Genomic DNA, 25671 nt, shown 5'->3' with positions numbered 1-25671 from the left:
TGCAGGATACAGCAACGGTAACAACAGCACCTCTAATAGAAACGGTTGGTAACAGACTTTCCTGGTGTTCTAGGAAATGAACACAGCACGCCACGGTTTCGGGGATAAATGATAAATTGGCACCATTCCGTTACTTCACAGCCCAGAGTCCCAAGACTCTGGCGGGTCTGGCCACTGCTGAGCTGTGCTGAACAGAGACGCAGTGGGAAAACAGGGCTCCTTGCTCTGAGCACTGGTGTGGAACTAACAATACATCTAAGTTCCATCTTCCCTCTCGACTGCCAGCACACACTGACCACTGAACTAGACTTCGAGGAACGGGACAAACCAGGCGTGGTGGTACACGCTTGTAATCCCAGTGCTCGGGAGGAAGGGGCAGGAGGGTCAGGAGTTCTCCTTGAAGCCAGCCTTGTGCTATAATAATAATAATAATGAAAAATCAATGAACTGTCTAAATTTATGAATCTGAAAGATTCATGGGTGACCAGCAATGAATTAATGAAATAAAGGTCAGGAGTCTCCACCTTTCCCTGAGGACTTACGGGAAGTTAATGGTTAATGGGGAAGGGAGAGGCATTTTCTTCAGTGGTGTGGTCACTGGTATGATGGTCCTAGTATATAATTCCTAGTCCATGATCCTGTAAACAACCTTAACAAAAACATTGGGATATTAAAGAAAATGGACATGAAAGAGGAAGGGTACAGGGTGGAAAAGGAAAGAATCAGAGGGACTGGGAAGAAGGCAAGAGGATCATATGATCAAAATACATTCTACACAGGCATGTAAATGTTGTAATTAAGCTACTATTATGAATAATTAATATATGCTAATATAACATTTTAAAATGAGAAACAGTACCCAATCTTTGAAAACATTAAAAGGGAGCAAACTGCTGACAAGACCGTCCTAATTTTTAAAATAAACAAAGTAGACTCCAGTTAGGGGAGCAGATCGCCGACGGATTCAGCCTCAACTCATAAACACTGGTGAAGCCCTGAGGACAAGTGACTGCCGCTAGGGCAGGGTGGCTGAGTTTTTGCCCAGCGGAAGGCACTTACAGTCATCCCTCTGAACTCTGTGATCACTGGGGAAGAGTCTAAGAGCTGGAAGAAGAGGTGAAGTATATATAACATTTTCCTCTTAGAGTGAAACATTCCATTCTACAGGGAAAACGCCTTAAGCAGGAAGGCAGACAACTCCAAAGAGCCCTAGGAAGTTCCTGAAACTGACCAGATTCACTGGGTCCCTTTTTCCCAAGAATAAGCAAGTCACACTGCAAAGAGGACTCTGGAGACCAGACCAGCTCTGCCTGGAATAGTTTTAGACGGGAAGGGTCGCTCTCCAGCCTGCTGAGCTGCCTGCAGGCTGTGCAGCGAGCTGTCACCCATGCTGGGGTGGGCTACGGCGTTGCAGCTGCCTTTGAATCATTTTTGCTCCTGTAACTCCTCACCCATATTTCCACGAGTAACCCCAATAAAACGTATTGGTTCACCAAAACAAACAAAAGATAAAAGGCTTAAATAAGTAACAGCAGGGAACAATAGTGGGGAGAAATGAGATGAGACACCTGAAGACAAACTAGAAATGCTAGCGAAATGGAAACAGATAAACAATTTTCCAAATAAATGACTAAAGTCGTAAGAAGACAGACCCAGACAGACTTACTCACTACAGAACCAAACCAGCAGTTCAAAAACTCCCCAGAGGAAACACTCCCATTGAAGAGCAAAGGTTTGATTTTGTTTTTGTTGTAAGATGCATTCAACCCAGCCTTCAAGACACAAACGCCTCCTGGCTTATACAGACTATTCCAGAAAACACCAAAGGAGAGGAGGCACCTCAACTCACATTAGAACTCCTAGTGCAATCCTTTGCTGAACACTAGCCAAGGTTAACAAAGAAGGATCAGACTGACAAAAAACAGAAGTAAGACCAAGATGTCAGCACTCCTGTTAGCATAGAAAATAAAAACACACCTGACTAAACCTGTTAAGTATGGGTGGTGAATGAATATCTGAAGTATTTTCTACTAAAATATAGAACTTTCAGTTTGCCTGTGTTATTAGATCAGTGTGTTGTATCAGAGGTTGTGATATTATTTGTCCAGGAGCAAGATGTAGTCCATGCGAGGTACCCTTTTCTGCGATCACAGCAGACATCATCTGCTCTTTTCCAAAGGGAGAAAAATGCCCATTCTTTCAGATGAAAATAAAGTAGGTGTCCTGCTGTGAAAAGAGCTGAGCTGACCACAGTGTCAGGTCTAACAAAAGCCAGCACTGAAGGACCAGATCTTGCATCTTAGACTTTAGTGCTCCTTCAGAATCCTACTACATCTAGTGACAGTCAGGGGTTACCAGCACCCTGTCCTCAGAGTTAACTACACCTGGTGACAGTCAGGGGCTACCAGCACCCTGTCCTCAGAGTTAACTACACCTGGTGACAGTCAGGGGCTAACGGTACCCTGTCCTCAGAGTTAACTACACCTGGTGACAGTCAGGGGCTACCAGCACCCTGTCCTCAGAGTTAACTACACCTGGTGACAGTCAGGGGCTAACGGTACCCTGTCCTCAGAGTTAACTACACCTGGTGACAGTCAGGGGCTAACGGTACCCTGTCCTCAGAGTTAACTACACCTGGTGACAGTCAGGGGCTAACGGTACCCTGTCCTCAGAATTAACTACACCTGGTGACAGTCAGGGGCTAACGGTACCCTGTCCTCAGAGTTAACTACACCTGGTGACAGTCAGGGGCTAACCGTACCCTGTCCTCAGAGTTAACTACACCTGGTGACAGTCAGGGGCTACCAGCACCCTGTCCTCAGAGTTAACTACACCTGGTGACAGTCAGGGGCTAACGGTACCCTGTCCTCAGAGTTAACTACACCTGGTGACAGTCAGGGGCTAACCGTACCCTGTCCTCAGAGTTAACTACACCTGGTGACAGTCAGGGGCTAACGGTACCCTGTCCTCAGAGTTAATGGAACACTGCGCTTTGATTCATGGGTAAATGACCATGCAGAGCTTTCCCATGGTACTCCAAATGAAAAGCCATTGGAAACTCCCACGGTAGAAACTTCCTAATATATACAAAAGAAGTGTAAATGGAGTTATCATATAATGAAGGAGACAGTACCCCAAGACATCATATGCTACCAAAGAAAACCCTCGGTATCAAGAATATATTACATCTTTGGGAGTTTTTGGCCAAAGGAGTCCTATAGATCCCCCCAACATTGCAGGCCACAGTCAATGTCACTGGTTACCCGACAGTAAGACCCTACTGCTGAAAACATTACATATTTACGTCATGGACTATGGAGAAGTCGAGCTGTTGCTCAATTGGAAGCTGCTGAAAGCTGCAATACACAGCACCGGAGGAGGAAATAACCATCAGTTTCTGCCAGCTACAATAGTGATGGGCCTGGCAGAGATGCCCTGGTGTGGTAATGGCACGATGGCACAGGGTAACCGGATACTTAAGGTCCACCACAGGAGACAGAACCTGTATCTGACACCGCCCTGAGACTAGATGGGTCCCAGGCCCTGGGAGAAACCTATTCTATTGAGTAAACACGGCAGTAAGACAGACAGCTCCTGCAGACACTGCTGTCCCCACTGACCGGTACCACTGACCGGTACTGCTAGCCCTCACCAGAGAAGCTTCCTCTTGCAACAGAGAGTAACACAGAGACCCATGAGTGGACCGTGTGCAGAGTGAGAGACTTCGGCGCACTCAACCCTAAATGGGATGTCTTTATCACACCCTCCCCTCAAAGCTGGGGTCTGCAGAGGAGGAGACAGGAAGATGTTTAAGAGCCACGATGTTTCTGAAGAGACATCATCTTCCAGACATTAACAGAGCTGATAAACACATCGGCTCATAGAGACTGTGACCACATGCACACAACCTGGGCAGATTCCAACTAGACAAAATCCCAACCCTGAGAAGGAGAGGCGGACACTAGTCCCAGCCCTAGCCATGAAGCTATATGCAACTGATGGCTGTTGGGAGAGGGAAAGTCCACTTTAGTCAATGGTGGGACACTGGACACATCAACCACACCCCACGGCAGGCCCCGTGAAGCAGTTGAACACAAAGCTGACTCCATGATTCCTAATTTTTTTTTTAAGAGAAAAAGACAAAACTGGGTGAGTTTTGGGGAGAAGGATCTCAGAGGAGCTTGGGGAGGGCAAAGAATACGATAAAAATATAAACAAGAACAGATAAAATAAAACAGGAAAAACAGAAACCCCAAACGTGCACTCTACAGCGGTTAGAAGGGTGAGTGGAAGGTGCGGACCGCTTACATGGCAGGCTTCGCGAGGAGCTGGAATCCTCCCATCACCAGGAAGTTTGAGACTGATGTGCAGTACCTGGCGGAAAAGAAGACACACCGGCATTAGTGACGGAAATTAGCTCTGTGCAGTTTCAAATGCCTATCTAGACACTTTCTGAAATCTCACCCTCGAATTTCAGAACTTTTGGGACATCACCACCAGAGAAGAGTGGGCGGGCGGATGCTGCAGGGGATAGTAGAAGCAGGGCAGCAGAAATACTAACAGAAACAAGATTCACAAGCCTTAAGGAAACACTAGGGAGCTGGGTGAGACCGCTAATAGATCGCACTGATTAAATACCACCAGTGATCCAGACAGACTGCTCTGAGCAGGAACACTCCTTTCAGACTCTGGGGCTAGTAAGCGACTGATACTGCCAGGGATGGGAAATTCTTCCTAAAGGGAGCCTCAGTGGTAGAGGCTAAAAATGTAAATTACTGAGCCAGGTGGTGGTGCACCCAGGAGGCAGAGGCAGGCAGACCTCTGTGAGTTCAAGGCCAACCTGGTTTCCAAAGCAAGTTCCAGGACAGCCAGAACTGTTACCAGAGAAATCCTGCCTCAACCTTCACCGATCAGAAGTAAATCAGTTTTATCCTACCTGCAGAGATAACTACTGTGCTTTAAACGATTGCTCAGCACAACAGAAACTTCATTTTAAAGCAAAAGGTCACGAGTAATCAAGTGGAGGGGAGGTATGGTGGGGTAAATAAATACAAGATTTAAAAAAAAGGGAAAATTGCACTAATAAAAGCTGAAACCTTCATACAAATAACAAAGTCTAATTTTTAGAATAAATCTGTGTGTCAACTTCTATCATTATTTTTCATGTCTGATGAGTTAGAAGAGTGAAGTCAAGATAATTCTTCCTAGACAACAGCTTCCAATATACTTAATTTGCCTGCGGCTGAAGTCACTTAGGTACTAAGTCTGAAAGGGAAATAAATACTAGGTGACTGCAGGCTATTTCTGCTGGTGGGAACGGGGGCAACTTTAAATATCCTTTTGATTAGCATTGCCTGCAGCTCTTGATAATAAACACACATCAGTCCTTGGGTTATTTATAACCCAGGGAAAACACAGGCCCGACAGGAACTCCCTGGCAACAGGTGTTCCTCACTGGCCCCATTCTGTAACTCTGTGCCGTGCCTGGCACTTGGTGGCACGGAGTCAATTTCTGGCAGATAGATGGAGAACAAATAAGCTACGTATAGAAACAACACAGCCTTGGAATCAACAGCGTTACCTGGTATACATTAAAACAACACTTAAATTATTGCCTTGAATCATGGTATCAAAACACAAATCAAGAAAAAGTGAGAAATAGTTTAAGATTACAAATATACTTGGTCTGTTTTACTTATAAAACATTCTTGGTGTTATTCAGAAAACACCGTTGCGTTAAATGTAACTAAGTGTCCCGTCACACAGCAGTAAAAAGCAGGCTCACACTTTAGCTCTTTAAATACACTTCTACATTTCCTCAAATTTTGGTCTAATTTACCTAAGTAAACAAAAATAACCAGATTTACAATGAGACATTTTATGTAAATAAAATATGCTATCCATCTCTGTTGGGTACAGAAGGAAACTGAACTTCAGCACTGCGGAACTCTGGTCGGCTGAGATGAAATGAAACACCTTTCAGGTCTATCTCCAAGTGCACTTTCTCTGTGCACTCTCCTCTGAGGTGCGGCTCCCCTGCAAATCCCCGTGCTGAGACTGATACTTGCTCTGTGTAACTGTCCAAGAAAAGACTCGAGTGCTTCATGATGACCAGGCTCCTGGCTTCCTTCACGCCCTGCAGGAAGCTGCTAAGCGAGGCTCCGTGCTGCCCAATGAGGTAACACAGCTTGCTGAACCGACTTGCGACTTCCTGCAACAGCTGGACAGTGGTCACAGTGCCCAAATTTTCTGCACCAAAATGATAACAACATGAACACCAAGAGCTTCTTACGATGGTCCCCTTTCTGAAAACACTCTCTCTGTTGAAACACTCATCTGTGGAACCCCAGTCACTACCACAAATGTCACAGAAACCTATAGACTATGGGGTCCCTGGTTCCGTGGATTTGGTATTGCTATCTCTGAATGGGTGTTTCTTTAAAGGTTTCCCAGGTGATTTTTTAGTATCTCAGCCAAACTGCAGACCCGCTGAAGCTAACACTTGTGAAATTTTGAAAACACTCCCTTCTCCTGCCTAAGTTCTGAGCCCATCCTCTGGAGGAGACGTTACACAGCTGGGGCTCCACACACTGTTATTCACAGACACAGTTAAATTGGTCAGGAGTGGTGGTGCACGCCTGTAACTCCATTACTTGGGGGACGGTATGAGGAACAGGAGTGAGTGAGTCATCTTTAGCTACATAGAGAGTTGAAGACTAACCAGGACTACACAAAACCATAACTCAAAACTAAAAAAACAAACAAACTCCAAATAAATAAAAGTGAATTGCTAAGTCAGCTGTTTAAAGTAGGGTTTTTTTGGTCTTTTTTTTTTCAAGACAGGGTTTCTCTATGGCTTTGGAGCCTGTCCTGAAACTAGTTTTTGTAGACCAGGCTGGCTTTGAACTCACAGAGATCCGCCTGCCTCTGCCTCCCGAGTGCTGGGATTAAAGGCGTGCGCCACCACTGCCCGGCTGTTTAAAGTAGGGATCTTTCCATTAGGAACAAGAAGCTCACCTGACACAAGCCAACGTTCCCTTAATAGGGTAAAAGACTACCAGCCTAACTTCTGAGTCTTAATTGTGGCCAGCGAGACAAAGAAAGAAAATTCCATCTCAAGTCATAAGTCAGGGAAAGGCTGTTCGGCTGTTTGTTGGTTTTGAGACAGGGTCTTACCATGTACTGCAGTTATTTTTAATAGCTCCCAAACCTCACTTTGCATTCCTTGCTGATGTCCTAGAGACCCCAGATACCATGGATACATGGATACAGGCGTCCCAGTGGAGGCCATGGGAACTATCTCCTCTGTCTTACCGCCTCACTTCCAACTTCTTTTTGTGATTGAATAAACATTTGTTAAGTCCTACTAATGTGGAGTGAGAACCTTCACATTCTGGTAGTGCTTTTAAGAGATTATAAATACAAATGAATATATGAATGAAAAAAATTGAAATTTATGCCCTGGCAATGCTGAAACATGCATGGGCAGCCCGTATATGGCGATTCTGTTGAATTTGTTCATATTGGGTTTCATGGTCTAAGTAGATGAAGACTACTAACCAGGTCTCTTCCTCCAAATGAACACACACACACAGAGAGAGAGAGAGAGAGAGAGAGAGAGAGAGAGAGAGAGAGAGAGAGAGAGAGAGAGATACAACTCTAAGAACTATAAGGGGAAATAATCCCATGGAGTTATACAATATCACACACTCACACACAGATACAATTCTAAATACTGTATAAAGATACTGTATAAACATTATCTCTCTCTCTCTCTCTCTCTCTCTCTCTCTCTCTCACACACACACACACACACACACACACACAAATACATACAATTCTAAGAACTATAAGGGAAACAATCCCATGAAGTTATACAGTATCTTAAGGATAAGATGCAGAAGTATGATTGCTCAAGTCTAGTTTCGAGGATAACTTTTTCGAAGAATATACTTTTCTCTTTAGCCACATCTTCCTACAGCTCCGGTTTCTACGAGTGCAGGAAGAGTGAGCTCTGGGAATCTGAACAGGTGGAGGTGAGGCAGCCTGGCTCCTGATGAGCCGCAAACAGCATGTGCACTGTTGAGTGTGAGTGTGTGCTTGTAGACGGGAGGGAGCAGGAGTTTTCTTAACACAAGGCACAGAGACACACGCTGAGAGACCCAGGTAACGCTGAGACTAGCATAGGAGGAAATAACAGCGATAAAACCCAGCAGGCATGGTAGCTCACACCTTTAATCTCAGCAGTTGGGTGATGGAGGCAAAAGGATCAAGAATTCAAGATCTTCTTCAGCTACACAGTGAGTGGTGCCCAATCTGGGCTACAGGACACCCTGTCTACACAACCAACCAACCAACCAACCAACCAACCAACCAACCAACCAACCAACCAACCAACCAACCGGGCTTCCTTTTAATACAGAAGGACAGTTAAAACGAGAGCCCTGATGATCTAGAGGTGGGGGTGGGGGAAGGTGACAACTTACCTAAACTGAGAAGAGGCCTAAGTATCTGAGACTTGATGTCACTTAGTTTTGAGTAAAACCGTCTTTCCGTAGTAGCCAATTCATGGAGACTGGCGATATATCCCATGATGTTCTTGTCCACCAGGGCGAGATAACTATCTTTTCCTGCTGTTACTCTGCTTATATATCCAAGCTAAAAAGGGGGAAGATAAAAAGATCACTGATACCCAGGAGTTGGGGAACAGGTTATTAAGCTCCAACACCTTACAGTGAAGATTTACAAATGCTGCGTATAGAACTCCTTTGTTTCGGAGTTGGTTTATGCACACACCATTGTTAAATGTGAGTAACTGTATATACTTACTTGTATTTATTTCAAGATACCTCAGGTGTATTAAAGAGTCAACTGATAAGAACTACATATCTCAAGACTCACTCTGCAGAAAATAAGATTAATGAGAACAAAGAGGAGCCCTGTGCTATACCAAGTGTCTGTGTTATTGTCTCTTAAAAGTGCCAACATAAGGGGATTTTCTTTAAGAAAACACATAGCCAAAAAGATGTTTAATGCCTATAATTCCAGCACTCAGAGGCTGAAATAGGAGGTGTGCTGGGAGTTCAAGGCCATCTTGACTACACAGTGAGTTCCAGGTTAGTGTATCAAAAAAAAAAAATTGGCCAATGCTGCCTCTGGCAATTTAAGGTCTTGTCTCAATACATTCAGAGCCTACTAACCAGACAGCCAAAGACTATGTGGTCCAAAACCACAGTTTCCAATGAGAATAGAAAATCTAGGCTGTACCAGCACTGAGGGTTACATTCCCTGTTGACATGTCTCTCTGAGGATGTGCGTTGCTTTAACAGGAAAAGCAGAAACAAGTGAATGTTCTCAGTGTATAAAGACGAGGCAGGAGGTGGAAAAACAGACACTGGTTTAGATCCTCAAAAGAGGAAGAAGTGGCTAAACTCAGGGACTCAGGCAGGCAGTTCTGCCTGTGACTTGTTGGGGCCTTCTCGGTGAGCACAGCTCAGGACCCTCAAGTTAGCAGTGTCCAAGAAGAGTTAGAAATGCATCACCTCCAGGAAACCTCACTGTGGATGGCACTTTTCAATACTCCTGCATCGCAAAACAGAAATGAAATAAAAACAGCTCGGGGCTTAGCTCAGTGGGAGAGTTCTTGCCCCGTGCAGAGAGAGCCCCGAGTTCTAGCCCTGGCATCACGAAACAGAAGCACAGGCATAGCCTTCCTCCAGGAGAGCTCGGCTCAGCAACTGCTTCCAGAGCCTGCCCTATGCAGGAGTGATCACACAAGCCCAGTTACCGGGAGAAGAAGGCAGGAGGCCTGTGCAGCAAGCCCCAGGCTACCCTGAGCTGCGTGTTGATCAAGACCTTGCCTCAAAAAGATAATGAAACCAGCACGTGTTTTGTGCAGACACAACAATGGATGAGGAAGCCAGAAAGCCCCACACTCAGAAGACAGACAGCGGATAAGGTCACAGCATCTCACGTGTGTTAGAGAGAACAGAGCAGAGAGATAAGAAGGGAGGAAGGGAAGGGGTTTGCAGTTTTATGTGAAGCGTGAAGCGGTCAGAGGACTTAAAGTCAGGCCGACTTGTAGTTCAAAGGCTCCTGCAGCTACACAATGTGGGCTTTAGGGTCCAACTCCTATTCACCTTGTTACAGGACAGAAGGACTGGAGTCTTGGTACCACCGGGATTCTCCGGAAGGGTATCACCTTCTGCAGGGTCCTGTCGGCCACTGTAATACAGCCCAGGCTGGAAGTCTTTGGTGTCCACCAGAAACAAGGAGTAATCCTGGCCGGCGGCCACACTCCAGACTCCATTTTCACTGCTAACCTGCAATGACAGAAAGACAGTGTCTGTCCATCTGTCCAAAGCAACCGAGGAGAATCCAGTTGCAGGAAACAGATTACTTAAGCGGGCACGGGCAGTCAGCCATACCTTAGAGGGTGAACCAAACCCAGCAAGGTACCCAGTTACTACAGAACAGAGCAGAAGGAGGGGAAAAAAATAACCAAAAAACTGCTGTTCAGCTTTTAAACCTGAATTGGATTTTTATAAAAATCTGAAAAAGTAGAATAAGGAAAGGAAAAAGTATAGTTCTTAATAGTTTTTAATGTTATTTTCGTAGGTGTCTAGAGGCAGCTTATTTTACAGGGAGGAGGCTCTAGAGCCCTGCTCTAAAAGTCACACCTCGAGCGCACCTCTGTCCACCACACTCAGCGGTGTGCAGAGATCTACCTGAAAAGAAAACACCTACTAAGGCTAACTCTCACTGCGGCCAACTGGGCCCTCGGGTGCTGAAATCCATCTCCCGCTGGCCACTCACTAACTCTGCTGTGACGTCACTGTGCCAGCTCCCAGGATGCTGGAACAGGCAGGACCCCTGAAAAGACACCCACGTGGACCTAGGCCAGTGTTATATAAATGAAAATCAATCTAAAAGTCAGAGACAGGGTCATCTGAACCTGTAGTTTTGCTGCAGAAAAAGTGTTAACATAAGGTTTACTGTGATGTAAGCTATAGAACATAACATCAGAAAATTATGACTTTTTAAAACCAAACTTAAGAGAGAAGCCAAAGTAGACATTGTTTGATTGTAACATAGCCCAGAACACACTAAAGACATAAAATTTTGTATAAAAGAATCTTTTTTCTTTTTCTCCTTTTTTTTTTTTGCTAAAAGAAGGCAGAAGTACTATCAATATTCAAAATACAGACAAGGCTGTGAAGTAAAAACATTTTTGAAAAACTGCATTTAGCTGGAAAAGAAGTGGATTCATATTATGAAATCATATTTTAATCAATTTTTTAGAAAAATTATATTTATGAACTAAATTTATCTACAAAACAATTTCCCTAGACACACAAAGTGCTATAGCACAGAATTCTGAATTACACAAGGTACCTTTGCAAGCCGAGGGACTGTGGTTGGGAAGTCAGAATGCCCGAGCTGACCGAAGGTGTTACTGCCCCATGAGTAGACCTATCAGAGACAACAGGAGCTCAGGTGAGACGTGTGCACTTGACCATGACCAGGTCAGCTCTATGAGACTGTATCTATATAGTCACGAGATCATTCATTCATTTTCTATACACTCAGGAGAACGAGGTGCGAGATGCCCCTAGTCTGAACTACAAAGTGAGAGCCTGTCTCCTCCCATTTCAGAGGAAGGAGGAGGAGGAGGAAGAAAACAGAAGCGGAGGAGGAGTAAACAGAAATGAAACCTGGCATGGTGGCACAAGCTTATCATCAGAACACAGTCAGGAGGCTGAGGCAGGAGGATCTCTGGTCTGAGGCCAGTCCACCAGACTAGGGAGGAAGGCACGTTCCTCCCACAGACCCTTTTCTTCAGTGGTGCAGGCTCTATAAGGTGCATGTGCTCCTGTAACAATCGGGTACGCATAGGTATGTGTAGGAAGGAGGGATGTTGGCTGGGAAGAGGGAGGGGACTGGTGGGGAGTTGGAGCAATGTGGTCCCTACAGTGAAAACGTCCTAAGACCAATTGTTAAATGGAATATATGCAAATATAACATAAAACAAAATCTATACATCAAGGAAATCACCGCTGCTTCTTTAGTCCAGGACATTCTAACTTAGCATCCCAAGTACTGACATGTCGGGCACCGGGCACCGCATCATCACGTCCAGCTAAGTCGACGTTTCTGTGATCATTCACCTGTATGTAAGTCAGCACCCAAGGGGCTGAAGCCACAGCTGCTGAGTCAGAAGCCAACCTGAGCTGCAGGTGAAACTCATTTCAAGAACAAAAAATACAGCTTGATTTTAATAGCTACATAATCTCCACTGTGGGTTCGCCTCCACTAATTAACTACTGGATTATTAGTGAGCTGACAATTTTCCATGATATTGAAACCCTTCAACAGGGCCAGTAAATGACCCGAATCAGGAAAAGCGTTGGACAGGGCGAGCCTCGTAGCAGGATTTCCATCCCCAGAACCAAGTCAAGGAGGATGGAGAGAACCGACCCATGAAGTTGTTCTCCGGCTTCCACATATGCTGTAGCATGGGCAAAGCCCCACATCATACAGACATGCACATCACATACAAACACCTGCACATACATCATATACAGACATCCTCACATCATACAAACACCTACACAAACATCATACAGACATCCACATCATATACAAACACCTACACATACAGACATCCACATCATATACAAACACCTACACAGACATCATACAGACATCCACATCATATACAAACACCTACACATACATCATACAGACATCCACATCATATACAAACACCTACACAGACATCATACAGACATCCACATCATATACAAACACCTACACATACATCATACAGACATCCACATCATATACAAACACCTACACATACAGACATCTACATCATATACAAACACCTACACAGACATCATACAGACATCCACATCATATACAAACACCTGCACATACATCATACAGACATCCACATCATATACAAACACCTACACATACAGACATCCACATCATATACAAACACCTACACATACAGACATCCACATCATATACAAACACCTACACAGACATCATACAGACATCCACATCATATATAAATACCTACACATACATCATACAGACATCCACATCATATACAAACACCTACACATACATCATACAGACATCCACATCATATACAAACACCTACACATACAGACATCCACATCATATACAAACACCTACACATACAGACATCCACATCATATACAAACACCTACACAGACATCATACAGACATCCACATCATATACAAACACCTACACATATATCATACAGACATCCACATCATATACAAACACCTACACAGACATCATACAGACATCCACATCATATACAAACACCTACACATACATCATACAGACATCCACATCATATACAAACACCTGCACATACATCATACAGACATCCACATCATATACAAACACCTACACATACAGACATCCACATCATATACAAACACCTACACATACAGACATCCACATCATATACAAACACCTACACAGACATCATACAGACATCCACATCATATATAAATACCTACACATACATCATACAGACATCCACATCATATACAAACACCTACACATACATCATACAGACATCCACATCATATACAAACACCTACACATACAGACATCCACATCATATACAAACACCTACACAGACATCATACAGACATCCACATCATATACAAACACCTACACAGACATCATACAGACATCCACATCATATATAAAAACCTACACATACATCATACAGACATCCACATCATATACAAACACCTACACATACATCATACAGACAACCACATCATATACAAACTCCTATACATACACCATATACATACGCACAATAATAACACATTTTCTAAATCCCTGCCTATAGAGATTTATAGATATATGTGCATCTATGTCCTTAGGAAATTCCTGAGTCAGTGAAAACGCACATCCTCCATCAAGGTCCCGCCCAAACTTCTGCCACTGCTCTTTTCTCCTGAGTCCCAAATAGCACATGAAAATAAATGCAGTGTCACCTATCAGGAGAAAATAGTTTTAAATTTGTTTGCTAAATTGTCCTTTGTCATGGGCCATTCTATTTTGAAATTCTTCATTTATTTGTTTTATTGTCTGGATGGGGGCAGGTGCAACTCCAAAGACAACTTGCAGAAGTCAGTCTCTTTGCCACCTTACGGGAGGGATCCAGGGAAACCCAGGTGTACCCCGACTGGCTTCTCTCCCTCCTCCTGCCCTACCACTCTACAAGCCTACCATGCAGCAAAGGACGGCCTGGGGTGACAAGCTTGTGCCACTAGCTTGGTTCATGTCTGGGGATGGAGCCAAGCACCACGTGCCCGCGTGGGTGTGTGCTACGCTACAACCTCAGCCTGGTTGGCTCCTTTGAGACAGGCTGGGTACCTTCTCCTGCTCTCCTCTTCACCGCCACGTAAAACCTAAAAACCTCAAAGGAGACAGGTAGTGCCGCCTTATGATAGTACAGTTGCTCAGAGACAGAGGAACACCTGACCTGACAGTACAGTGCTCAGAGACAGCGGAACACCTGACCTGGCAGTACAGTCGCCCAGAGACAGCGGAACACCTGACCTGACAGTACAGTTGCTCAGAGACAGAGGAACACCTGACCTGGCAGTACAGTCGCCCAGAGACAGCGGAACACCTGACCTGACAGTACAGTCGCCCAGAGACAGCGGAACACCTGACCTGACAGTACAGTGCTCAGAGACAGCGGAACACCTGACCTGACAGTACAGTCGCCCAGAGACAGCGGAACACCTGACCTGACAGTACAGTGCTCAGAGACAGCGGAACACCTGACCTGACAGTACAGTCGCCCAGAGACAGCGGAACACCTGACCTGACAGTACAGTGCTCAGAGACAGCGGAACACCTGACCTGACAGTACAGTCGCCCAGAGACAGCGGAACACCTGACCTGACAGTACAGTCGCCCAGAGACAGCGGAACACCTGACCTGGCAGTACAGTCGCCCAGAGACAGCGGAACACCTGACCTGACAGTACAGTCGCCCAGAGACAGCGGAACACCTGACCTGACAGTACAGTCGCCCAGAGACAGCGGAACACCTGACCTGGCAGTACAGTGCTCAGAGACAGCGGAACACCTGACCTGGCAGTACAGTCGCCCAGAGACAGCGGAACACCTGACCTGACAGTACAGTGCTCAGAGACAGCGGAACACCTGACCTGACAGTACAGTGCTCAGAGACAGCGGAACACCTGACCTGGCAGTACAGTCGCCCAGAGACAGCGGAACACCTGACCTGACAGTACAGTCGCCCAGAGACAGCGGAACACCTGACCTGACAGTACAGTCGCCCAGAGACAGCGGAACACCTGACCTGGCAGTACAGTGCTCAGAGACAGCGGAACACCTGACCTGGCAGTACAGTCGCCCAGAGACAGCGGAACACCTGACCTGACAGTACAGTGCTCAGAGACAGCGGAACACCTGACCTGACAGTACAGTGCTCAGAGACAGCGGAACACCTGACCTGACAGTACAGTGCTCAGAGACAGCGGAACACCTGACCTGACAGTACAGTCGCCCAGAGACAGCGGAACACCTGACCTGACAGTACAGTGCTCAGAGACAGCGGAACACCTGACCTGACAGTACAGTGCCCAGAGACAGCGGAACACCTGACCTGACAGTACAGTGCTCAGAGACAGCGGAACACCTGACCTGACAGTACAGTGCTCAGAGACAGCGGAACACCTGACCTGACAGTACAGTCGCCCAGAGACAGCGGAACACCTGACCTGGCAGTACAGTCGCCCAGAGACAGCGGAACACCTGACCTGGCAGTACAGTCGCCCAGAGACAGCCGAGCACCTGACCTGACAGTACAGTCGCCCAGAGACAGCGGAACACCTGACCTGACAGTACAGTGCTCAGAGACAGCGGAGCACCTGACCTGACAGTACAGTGCCCAGAGACAGCGGAACACCTGACCTGGCAGTACAGTCGCCCAGAGACAGCGGAACACCTGACCTGGCAGTACAGTTGCCCAGAGACAGCGGAACACCTGACCTGACAGTACAGTCGCCCAGAGACAGCGGAACACCTGACCTGACAGTACAGTCGCCCAGAGACAGCGGAACACCTGACCTGGCAGTACAGTCGCCCAGAGACAGCGGAACACCTGACCTGGCAGTACAGTGCTCAGAGACAGCGGAACACCTGACCTGACAGTACAGCCGCCCAGAGACAGCCGAGCACCTGACCTGGCAGTACAGCCGCCCAGAGACAGCCGAGCACCTGACCAGGGTAGCCTCCTTCCCGTCAGCACAGGAGCTGCCGCACTCCAGTCTGCCCTTACCTGAGACTTCGCGGTAAGTGCAAGGGAGTGGGAGCCACCTGCCTCCAGGTGGATCACCTCTTTACCATCCAGACACTTGACACACAGCGGCTGAAGCCTTGAAGGAAACAAACACAGGTACACACAGAGTCAACACATCTTCAGCAGCATAACTTTCCCGAAGTATACAGTCAGGACTGTTACATAAAAATAAAATGTCAAAAATAACGAGGATATGTTCGAACTACTAAACATTATACTTAATCTTCATTTTTTTTACTTGCGGCATTGTCTGTCATCATTAATCAATCCCTGTAATTCAGAATCGACTAAGAACCGTGGAGTTGAGCTGGAAGAACTGCCCAGGCCCCAACCCCAGCACCCGGAGACAGGAAGATCCCTGCCAAGTCAGCCCAGTCCAGGCCACACATGGAAGTAAAATAGGAACGTAAAGACTGGGACTAGACAGAGGACACAGGAAGTAAGGCAGGTTTTATCCCCATTCCCTTCGCTCCGCTAGGATAGACAGTCTTGAGAACGCCTGTCAGAGAAAATGACCCTTTTCCCTGATATACGCACAGCTCAATGCTTTAGAGAGCACACCACATCTTTGGGGCCAGAAAAGATGTAACTATTCAAATGCTTCAGTGAAATACTATTTTATCCCAACACCATTTCCTGTATTCTAAGATGAACGCACATCAAACGGAATGGACAAGTGTACGCGGATACTCCAGTCCTTTATTGGCTTGTATTATTTGTTTTGAGACAGGATCTCTCCATGTACCCCTAGCTGGCCTGGAACTCATTATGTGGACCAGACTGGCTGCAGACTCACAAGGATCTGCTTGCCTCTCTCCTGAGCACTAAGCTAAAGGTACACGCCTCCATTTGTGCCTAGCCTCCAGCCTGGACTGAGGCACCGAGGACAAAGCCTTTTTTCAGCACTAATGGTGCACAGTAACCTGCCCTGTTGGCTATGGATGCGTGGAGACCCCAGGAAAAGTCTACTGCCCAACCTGACCCCCATCAGCACCTGCCGGTGGCACTCACCTGGGCAGGACGTCACCGTGCCCCAGCTGCCCTTCCTTGCCTTTCCCCCAGGTCCACACCTCTGTTCTCAGGGACGGCAGGAGGGCATCGGCTTCTCCACTGTATGTGGGAGTCAGGACCACTGTCCTGGTTTTCACCCTTGCAGCTTTCCTTAAGAGCCTGGGGGAAACTGGAAACAAACAGGGAAGCCGATGCTTTAACAGAGAGACTTTCTGAGGAAACACACTAACACGGTGTCTGTGAAACACCCTGCAGAGTGCTTGGCTGGTCATGCTCCCTACTGTCTTGCGCCCTGCCTCTCTCCCCATTAGTCTGCAGATGATGCTCATGGACCTGAGTAGAAGCCAGTGGGAGTGTTTAATCTGCCATACTGCCGAAAACTTGGCTGCAGACCGTTCTCTGTGTAACGTTTACCAACATCCTGGAGAACTTACATCCTAAAGAGTATGGTAATTAATAATGGGTGCTGTAGCTCATGCCTGTATTGTCTGCTGAGTCTGAGGCCGTCCTGGGCTGCAGTGTAAGACCCTGCCCCTCCCAAAAAACAGAATATACTAAAAATACCACAAAGTTGACAAATCTCTCTTATTTCAAAACATCGTTAAAAGCTAATACTTCCTAAGCCAAGCTTTAATTTCACATACATAACAAAGAACTGTTAATAAAGAATTAATTTTGGGCTGGAGAGATGGCTCAGAGGTTAAGAGCATTGCTTGCTCTTCCAAAGGTCCTGAGTTCAATTCCCAACAACCACATGGTGGCTCACAACCATCTGTAATGAGGTCTGGTGCCCTCTTCTGGCCTGCAGACATGCACACAGACAGAATGTTGTATATATAATAAATAAATAAATATTTTTTAAAAAAGAATTAATTTTAAGATATAAAACTTTAACTTCTATGGAGGGAAGAAAGCTTTAAAATCTTTCACAGGGGGGCTGGAGAGATGGCTCAGAGGATGGGAGCACTGGCTGCTCTTCCAGAGGTCCTGAGTTCAATTCCCAGCACCCACATGGTGGCTCACAACCATCTGTGGTGAGATCTGGTGCCCTCTTCTGGCCCACAGGGATGCGTGCAGGCAAAATATTGTATATATAATAAATAAATAAATCTTTAAAATCTTTCACAGGGGCTGGAGATGGCTCAGCGGTGAAGAGCACTGATTACTCTACCAGAGGACCTGGCCTAAATTCCCGTACCCACATGGTGGTTCACAGCTGTAATTCCAGCTCGAGGTAACCTGGCCTCCATGGCGCCAGGCTCGAAATAGTGCACAAACACACATGCAGGCAAAACACTCACACACAGAAAGCAATTTCTTTAAAAAAATCTTTTTATGCGTTTTGGGTAAATATAAAGGTCAGTGGGTTCTTTCTTTCTTTCTTTCTTTCTTTCTTTCTTTCTTTCTCTCATCTAGTCGGTTTGTTTTGCTTTGCGACAGGGTCTCACTGTGTTGCCTGTGCTGTCCTATAACTCAGTACATAGACCAGGCTGTCCTCAAATTCAGGGATCTGCTTGCCTCTGCTTCCAGGGTGCTGGGGTTAGAAGTGTGGGTCACTATGCCTTGCTAGGTTAATGTTTTATTAAATTAGTCTTTTAAAAGGATGTTACTAGCTTTTACTATGTCCATAACAATGTATAACATGAAGTAAATCTTATACATCAATTTGGTAGCAGTACAAACTTTGAATAAAGTCATTAAAAAAGCTGAAGTTATATTCTCTAACTGTTTCTGAGGCAGAGAAGCAGGTGGCTTTCTCTTAAAGCCACCACTGTGTAAACTGCCATTACAGAAGGCTCAGGATCTGAATATGCCAGCTTCAACAATAGGAAAGTTAACTTGCTGTAACACAGCCTGTGAAGCTCAGTCCCCCACACCTCACCTTGCGACAGCAGTCCCGGGAGGGAGAGTCTTCGGCTCCCTCCCTCCGCCTCTTCCTCTCTGATGTCCACCAGACTGGAGCTTTTCTTCCCTTGCATTGACTCCTGTTTCACCTGCTCTTCTCTGAGATCTTTCAGGCTCTCTGGGCCTGTGGGAGCACTGCCCGACTGGGCTCCTGTCTCCCCTGGGGCGGCGCTGTAAAAGTTCATGACTTTCTTGAGAGACAAGGCCCCAGCCTCGTATGTGGCGGCCACTCTCACACCGACAGCAGACGCACAGGAGACCACCAGGCTGTTGAGGGCTGAGGTGCTTGTGGTTGGTGGACTGTGAAGGTCAGGGCCAGCTTCCTCTACAGGAGGCTAAACAAACACACGGATGTAAAATCCCTGTAGTAACAGTCAATAAGAGCTAATGCTCACAGCTATCTGCAAAAAATTCCAAAACAGACCCAAGGAGGAGGTCCTGTCTGTAACCTTCGCAGGAAGGGTGCTGCCCTGGGCTACACAGCATAGCCAGGCCAACAACAACAGACGGCTTGTCTTCAGCCTCAAACTGTGCCCTCCTGGTTGTTGAGTTAACACAGAATATGGAAATGGCACTGAAAACATAGCTCCTTCCCTGAGCACCTCCTCTTGCTGAGGGCATGTTTTATAAGACCGAGCATGGGGAGAGGAGAGGGAGGACTGAGGGATGAAGAGCCCTGGCTGCAGCCCTGGGAAGGCTGAGGTAAGGGGAGCTCAGCTCAAAGCCAGCGCAGGCTTCCCAGGGAGTCTGATTCAAGCACTAAACAGGAAGAAAAAACAAAAACACTGGGGTTAATACAAGGTGCTCTGGACAGAAGGGTGGAAAAATTCCAGTCTGTTATTTGAATACATTCAGGAAAATTTATACTGATTGCTTGTTACTAAGAAGTAGAAAAAGTAAGATTTTAAGAAAAGGAGGTGTTTATAATGAAAATGTAGAGGTAGGATGTATAGGAGGAAATCGTACACCTCTGACCATCCCTCACACTACAGACTTATCTCCCATGACACAGCAGCTGGGCAGCTACGACCTTTGCTCTGGTTACCAGAGAGGACAAAAGCGACCGGTTAATAATTAATATATGAAGCAAGTGGGAATATTAAAAAGATTAACAAAATAATTCCAATTCCAATGAAAAGCAGGCTAAATTATCAAATACCACTGTTAACTAAAAGGGAAAAAAAACATTAAATATACCCAATAGCACACAAAAATACCTCGGTGGTTAAGAGCACTTGCTGCTCTTGCAGAGGACCCAGGTTAAGTTCCCAGCACCCATGGCAGGCAACTCCAGCTCCCTGGGATACAATGCCTCTGGACTCCATGGGCACCTGCACTCACAGGAACATACCCACGAGCAGGTGCACACCTTTAATCCCAGCACCCGGGAGGCAGAGGCAGGTGGATCTCTATGAGTTTGAGGCCAGCCTGGTCTACAGGGTGAGTTCCAGGACAGGCTCCAAAACTACAGAGAAACCCTGTCTCAAAAAAAATTGCTTCTTATAGTCAAAGATCCTGAATGCAGAACCAAACCCAGCAAAGCATGGTCTCAGGCCACCCTGGGCTACGCAGTGAGATGCTGTCTCAAAAACAAAACAAACAGAGAAACAAAAACAAATAGAAATAACATTGGCTCCTGGTTTTCTTGAACTAATCCCCAGTGCCTAGCATAGTATCTGGCATACAGCAGATACTCAACAGAGTTTGTCAAATTACATATCAAATCTAGAAGTTACTTCTGTGCACACGAGTAATCTAATTAAAACAGCCAGCAGAGGCTTGAAAACTACTTACACTTCACGGCAAGAACCATGACGATTTGGTTCTCCTGACAACTGATTCAGCGTAAGACTGCGATTCTGACCTTTGCTGATGATGCTCCTGACAGGTGCACCAACAGCATTTGAGAGGGGCGGCTTTGGGAAGCTCTCACCATTAAGCAGAGGAAAACACTGGCCATAATCTTAAACTACTATTCCCAACCTGTTACATATACATGCATGGATGGATGAATGGATACTTCTAAATTCTTTATTTTGGGGTGCTGAAAGCCTCAAGCAGGCTAGGCAAGTAATCCACCACTGAGCTACATTCTAGCTATTTATTGTAGTTAAATGAATAAAGTAACAAAAAACTAATTGCTTGTAATTTTGGTTGAAGATATGATTTTAGAACTCATAGTCAACCAATGACAAAAAACAGCATATAAAATGCTACTTACAAAAATTACGTTAAATTTAGTAGGAACACACACTGCCAAAACCAATATGCATGATAAAAAACATCAGACATTTATCAAAATAAGTTCAAAGAAAATGCAATTCCTTTTGTTGATTTTTTTTTGGAATGCAGAATTTTAAAGGTGGCAATTTGATAGCCAAATGAGCTGTATACAACAAGCTTTTAGCTTTATATTTAATGGAGGAATGACTTTTAAAAGGATAAACTTGGTCTTCTGTGTTTGTTTTTGAGACAGGATCTATTCTATAGTCTGCAGTGGCCTCAAACTTGAGATCCAGCAAAGTCAAATGTTTTATAAGCATGTACAGTCTAAGAATTTTCTACAAACATTCTTGCTAGATTAATGCTGCTTTGTTTGGATTTTTGTAATACTTTTTCTTATAAACAGCTTACTTTTAATTGGAAAAAAAGTCAAACACAAAGTTCAGAGAATATATGTGAAACAGGACTATCTCTAAAAATATCCCACATTCTCACTCTGAGAGAGTAGACTTGGGGATAAAGAACTGAAAACTCTTGTGGCTTTAAAGACCCTGAGCTAAAAAGATAGCAGTTTCTTTGGGATGAGATGTTTTGCTTTCGTCCCCCCTCCGACCCCCCCCCCCCCTTTAGCACAAAGGTAATCCCGAGGGAAACCAGAAACTGCTCTTCTGGAACAATGTGTTTCCAACAACAGTGTCACTTATTTCCTATGTTTTTAAATGAGGATATTATAAACAAGACAAAAGTATTTCCCCACCTCAAATAAGGCCAGTAAGGCCCAGTCAAAACAGAAAACAAAAAAACTAAAAACCACAAATCTGAAACATAAGCCTTGTAGTTTCTTTTCTTCTCTCTTTTCTTTTTTGTTTTCTTTTGTTTTGTCTTATGAGACACTGTTAATTGTAGCCCTGGCTACCTTAATACTATGTAGCGTAGGCTAGCCTTCAACACAGCAATCCTCCTGCCTTGGCCGCCTGAATGTTGAGATTACATGCATGCACCACCTCGTCTAGAAACTGAATCATTACACATCTGCCTTCAACTAAACATTCTGCAACCTGGCAAGGTCCCTAGACAGAAGGAAACAGTTTTACACAGCTCTGAAGAGATGCACCAATGCAGTCCAGAAGCAGCTTGTGAGTTCACGGTTGCACGAAGCTGAGCTGTTCTGGGGACGACCAAAATGTGGTGCCTCAGCCAGGCTGGCAAAACACAAGCAAGGAAGTAACACGCGGGCCTGGGCCACTTCTAAAGCAAGCTGAGCATGACATCCTTCAACACTAAAAAGGGTCAGATCAAGAACATTTCTGATTTCACACAGGCTCCTCCCTCTCTCAGCCTAGCAAAACAGAATTACGGCAGCCTGATGGGAAAAAATAAAACCTGCTCCCAAGATTCAGGACTTTAGTTCCTAAAGAAACACAAATACTTTAACTCCAAAACACCTTGACGTTATAACACGCAGCAGCTACCTGGACCTGGGGTGGCTTTTCTTCCTGCTCTGACAGCTGCTGCAGGTACGCAGTTACTGCCTGGGTGTCAGGGTAAGAGGGAGCTGTTCTGGCTGAAGACACTTCGGCTGTCCCGGCCACGTTCTGCTGAGAGGAAACGGCACCGCCGTTTGTGGCCTCAACGTTTCCCACGTTCAGTTCAGTTTCTACCAAAGCGTTCTCAAACACCTCTCCCGGACCGTCCAGTGCGTCCGTCTGAGGGCTGGCGGCAGTGCTGGCGTGGTTTTCTGCTTGGGACTCAGACAGGGTCACCCCTAAGGGGCAGCAGTGGCTGTCTGATATGATCACATGGTCCTCTTTGTCCGTCATGGTGATGAGCAGCTGGCTGCACTGGTTGCATCTCTCCGGGACGGGCTTCAGATCCTGGGGAGGGAGGCACTGCACCAGTGCCAGGCTGTGGAACGCACCACAGGCCACCTGGAGCACCACGCGCCCGGCAAGGTGTTCCACCTTCTGGGGCTTTGTCACTGGGAAGGTGGTGGTGATGAGACCCAGCTGACAGCCGGTGCCCCATGCCCAGATCTCTCTGCTGATTGACAAGGCCAGGGTGTGCTCCTCGCCACAGGCCAACTGCAGAATTCTCACGGCTAACACGGGGCTGGTCTCCGAGTCAGAAATGCTGACGGAACTCGGTTCTGGCACATACTGCTGGTTCGCTACTGCACACTGGCCAGCGGCGTTCTTCCCCCACATGTACACCGCCCCGCTTTCTGTCACCGCTCCGCTGTGGAAGCTCCCCGTGGCCACCGTGACAACACGATGCCCAACCAGGGCACTCTCTAGAAGGGGACTGCTTGGACAGACTTCCGCTGACTCGCTTTTCCAGGGCAGGGTCCCAAAGCTGTAGACCTCACCATCTAAGGTTCCAAAGAGATAGGGGAGAGTCAGTGAACCTTCAGAAGCATATCATAAAGACTTGGAAAAGTGCAGAGCATTTTTGCATCTTTGGCATTCTGGGGAGCGGTGAGAATTTAAGGTACACAGGCCCACCGCCAGCAGACATCAGCATCATAAGCCGCTATAAAGCAGCCAGCAAACACTGAGGTAAACCGCAGCTAGCTATGTGCCAACTCCTCACCTGGAAAACACAGCTAGGAACACGGCGCCTGCCATGAGTTGAACGTTTACTTTCCTCTTTTTTCTTTCCGTCCTGGGTTGAACCCAGGGCCTTTCCTGCTAACCGAGTACTCTACCATGGAGCTCTATAGATTCCCCAGCTGAGATGATCGTCTGTCTTCTGTAATTTGGACACTTAATAACATGATATTGCTTAAACATGAGAACAAGGAGAAGCTTTCCCACAACAACTATCCCAGCTTTTGTGAGATCGGGTCTCCCTCTGTAACCTAGGCTGCCTTGGAACTAATCGTGCAGCCCAGGCTAGCCTCAAACTACGGCAAACCTCCTGTTTCAGCCTCCTGAATGAGCTACCACACCTGGCTACGACACTAGATTATTCTTCTATTAAAAACATTATTATTAGTGTGTGCGTAAGATGTGGGGGAGGCTCAACCCACAACCTAAGGAGGTGGTTCTTTCCTTCTATCTTCGTGTGGATTAGGAAGCCCTAACTCAGGTCGTCAGGCTGAGGTGCCCTGTGCCCTTACCTGCCAAGCAATCTCACTGGCCTATCTCTAGATTTTAAAGATACCATGGTAGGGAAAGGCTTCCAAATATCTTTGTTGTTGTTGTTGTTTCTCTGTGTAACAATCCTGGCAGGCCTGGAACTCACTTTGTAGGCCAGGCTGGCCTCGAACACACAGAGATCCGTCTGCCTCTGCCTCCCGAATGCTGGGATTAAAGGCGTGCGCCACCAAGGCATGCCCTGTGAAATACCTTCAGTCAGAAGAACTCCGTGTTTCACACCCAGGGCTGCCTGAAGAACTGTCTTTCCTCCCCAGCCTGGCAACCTCTCCGGTGTTAGAGAAAAGGATCCTGCCTGCCAGATGTGGACCAGGCCTCTTTCTTTGGATCCTTCTGCCTCTGCTGAGCTACAAACATTTAAAAAGAAAACAATAAAAATTATTCCCACAACTCAAACAGTTATCTTTCGCCCTCAAGAGACTTCTCTCCTTCTATATGTCTGGATATGCACTGGGGAAGGCAGGGCTGTGAAGCCAAGATGGCACCTTCTGCCAGCACAGACGTTGGGACGGCTGGGTCAGACAGCCCAGCATTCGCTCTACACAGGGCTGTGAATCCAGGATGGCACCTTCTGCCAGCACAGACGTTGGGACGGCTGGGTCAGACAGCCCAGCATTTGCTCTACACTGTGGTTATGAATGACACCGGGGCCAAGATAACAAAGCTCTTTATATAAAGGGCTAGGAGAGACTCTAAACCCACATTGGCCTCTACACAATAAGGTCTGAGATATTTTTATGGTTAATGTTTGGCAGCACAAAACCATTCTGATTTGATGAGAGAGACACGAAGAAATGAAATCTTTCACCTTTTGTGGACTGTAAAGCTAACGGATTTACATTCGCTAAAAGAGCTGGGGACTGACCCCGGGGCCACCCCGAGGCCATACACGGAACAGGCGAGCGATGTGTAACTGAGCTCTACCCCCAGCCCACCTGTATTTCCAGCTTTTAAATATGATTATTTGGGGCTGGAGAG

General features: G+C 46.3%; 1 protein-coding gene across 4 annotated transcripts in view; it reads right to left on the bottom strand.

Annotated features, from left to right (window-relative positions):
- Als2 (alsin Rho guanine nucleotide exchange factor ALS2) overlaps positions 1-25671 on the bottom strand; it is a 59708-nt gene that overhangs the window by 24084 nt on the left and 9953 nt on the right. For all 4 annotated transcript variants that reach the window (XR_012908864.1, XM_075956434.1, XM_075956437.1 and 1 more), the window contains exons 3-12: positions 24886-25040; positions 23011-23906; positions 19293-19650; positions 17411-17579; positions 16379-16475; positions 11395-11472; positions 10140-10322; positions 8487-8658; positions 6069-6249; positions 4309-4374 (exon numbers count right to left, since the gene is read on the bottom strand). Coding sequence is in view for 3 of the 4 variants with exons in the window: in XM_075956434.1 (XP_075812549.1) it covers positions 4309-4374; positions 6069-6249; positions 8487-8658; positions 10140-10322; positions 11395-11472; positions 16379-16475; positions 17411-17579; positions 19293-19650; positions 23011-23906; positions 24886-25040 (2355 nt within the window). In the remaining variant the exon portion in view is untranslated. The remainder of the gene's footprint in view (positions 1-4308; positions 4375-6068; positions 6250-8486; positions 8659-10139; positions 10323-11394; positions 11473-16378; positions 16476-17410; positions 17580-19292; positions 19651-23010; positions 23907-24885; positions 25041-25671) is intronic.

Source organism: Microtus pennsylvanicus, chromosome 22 (assembly GCF_037038515.1).
Source record: "Microtus pennsylvanicus isolate mMicPen1 chromosome 22, mMicPen1.hap1, whole genome shotgun sequence".
NCBI classification, from domain to species: domain Eukaryota; kingdom Metazoa; phylum Chordata; class Mammalia; order Rodentia; family Cricetidae; genus Microtus; species Microtus pennsylvanicus.
Note: the sequence above shows the minus strand (reverse complement) of the source record. Positions and strands in the feature narration are given on the sequence as shown.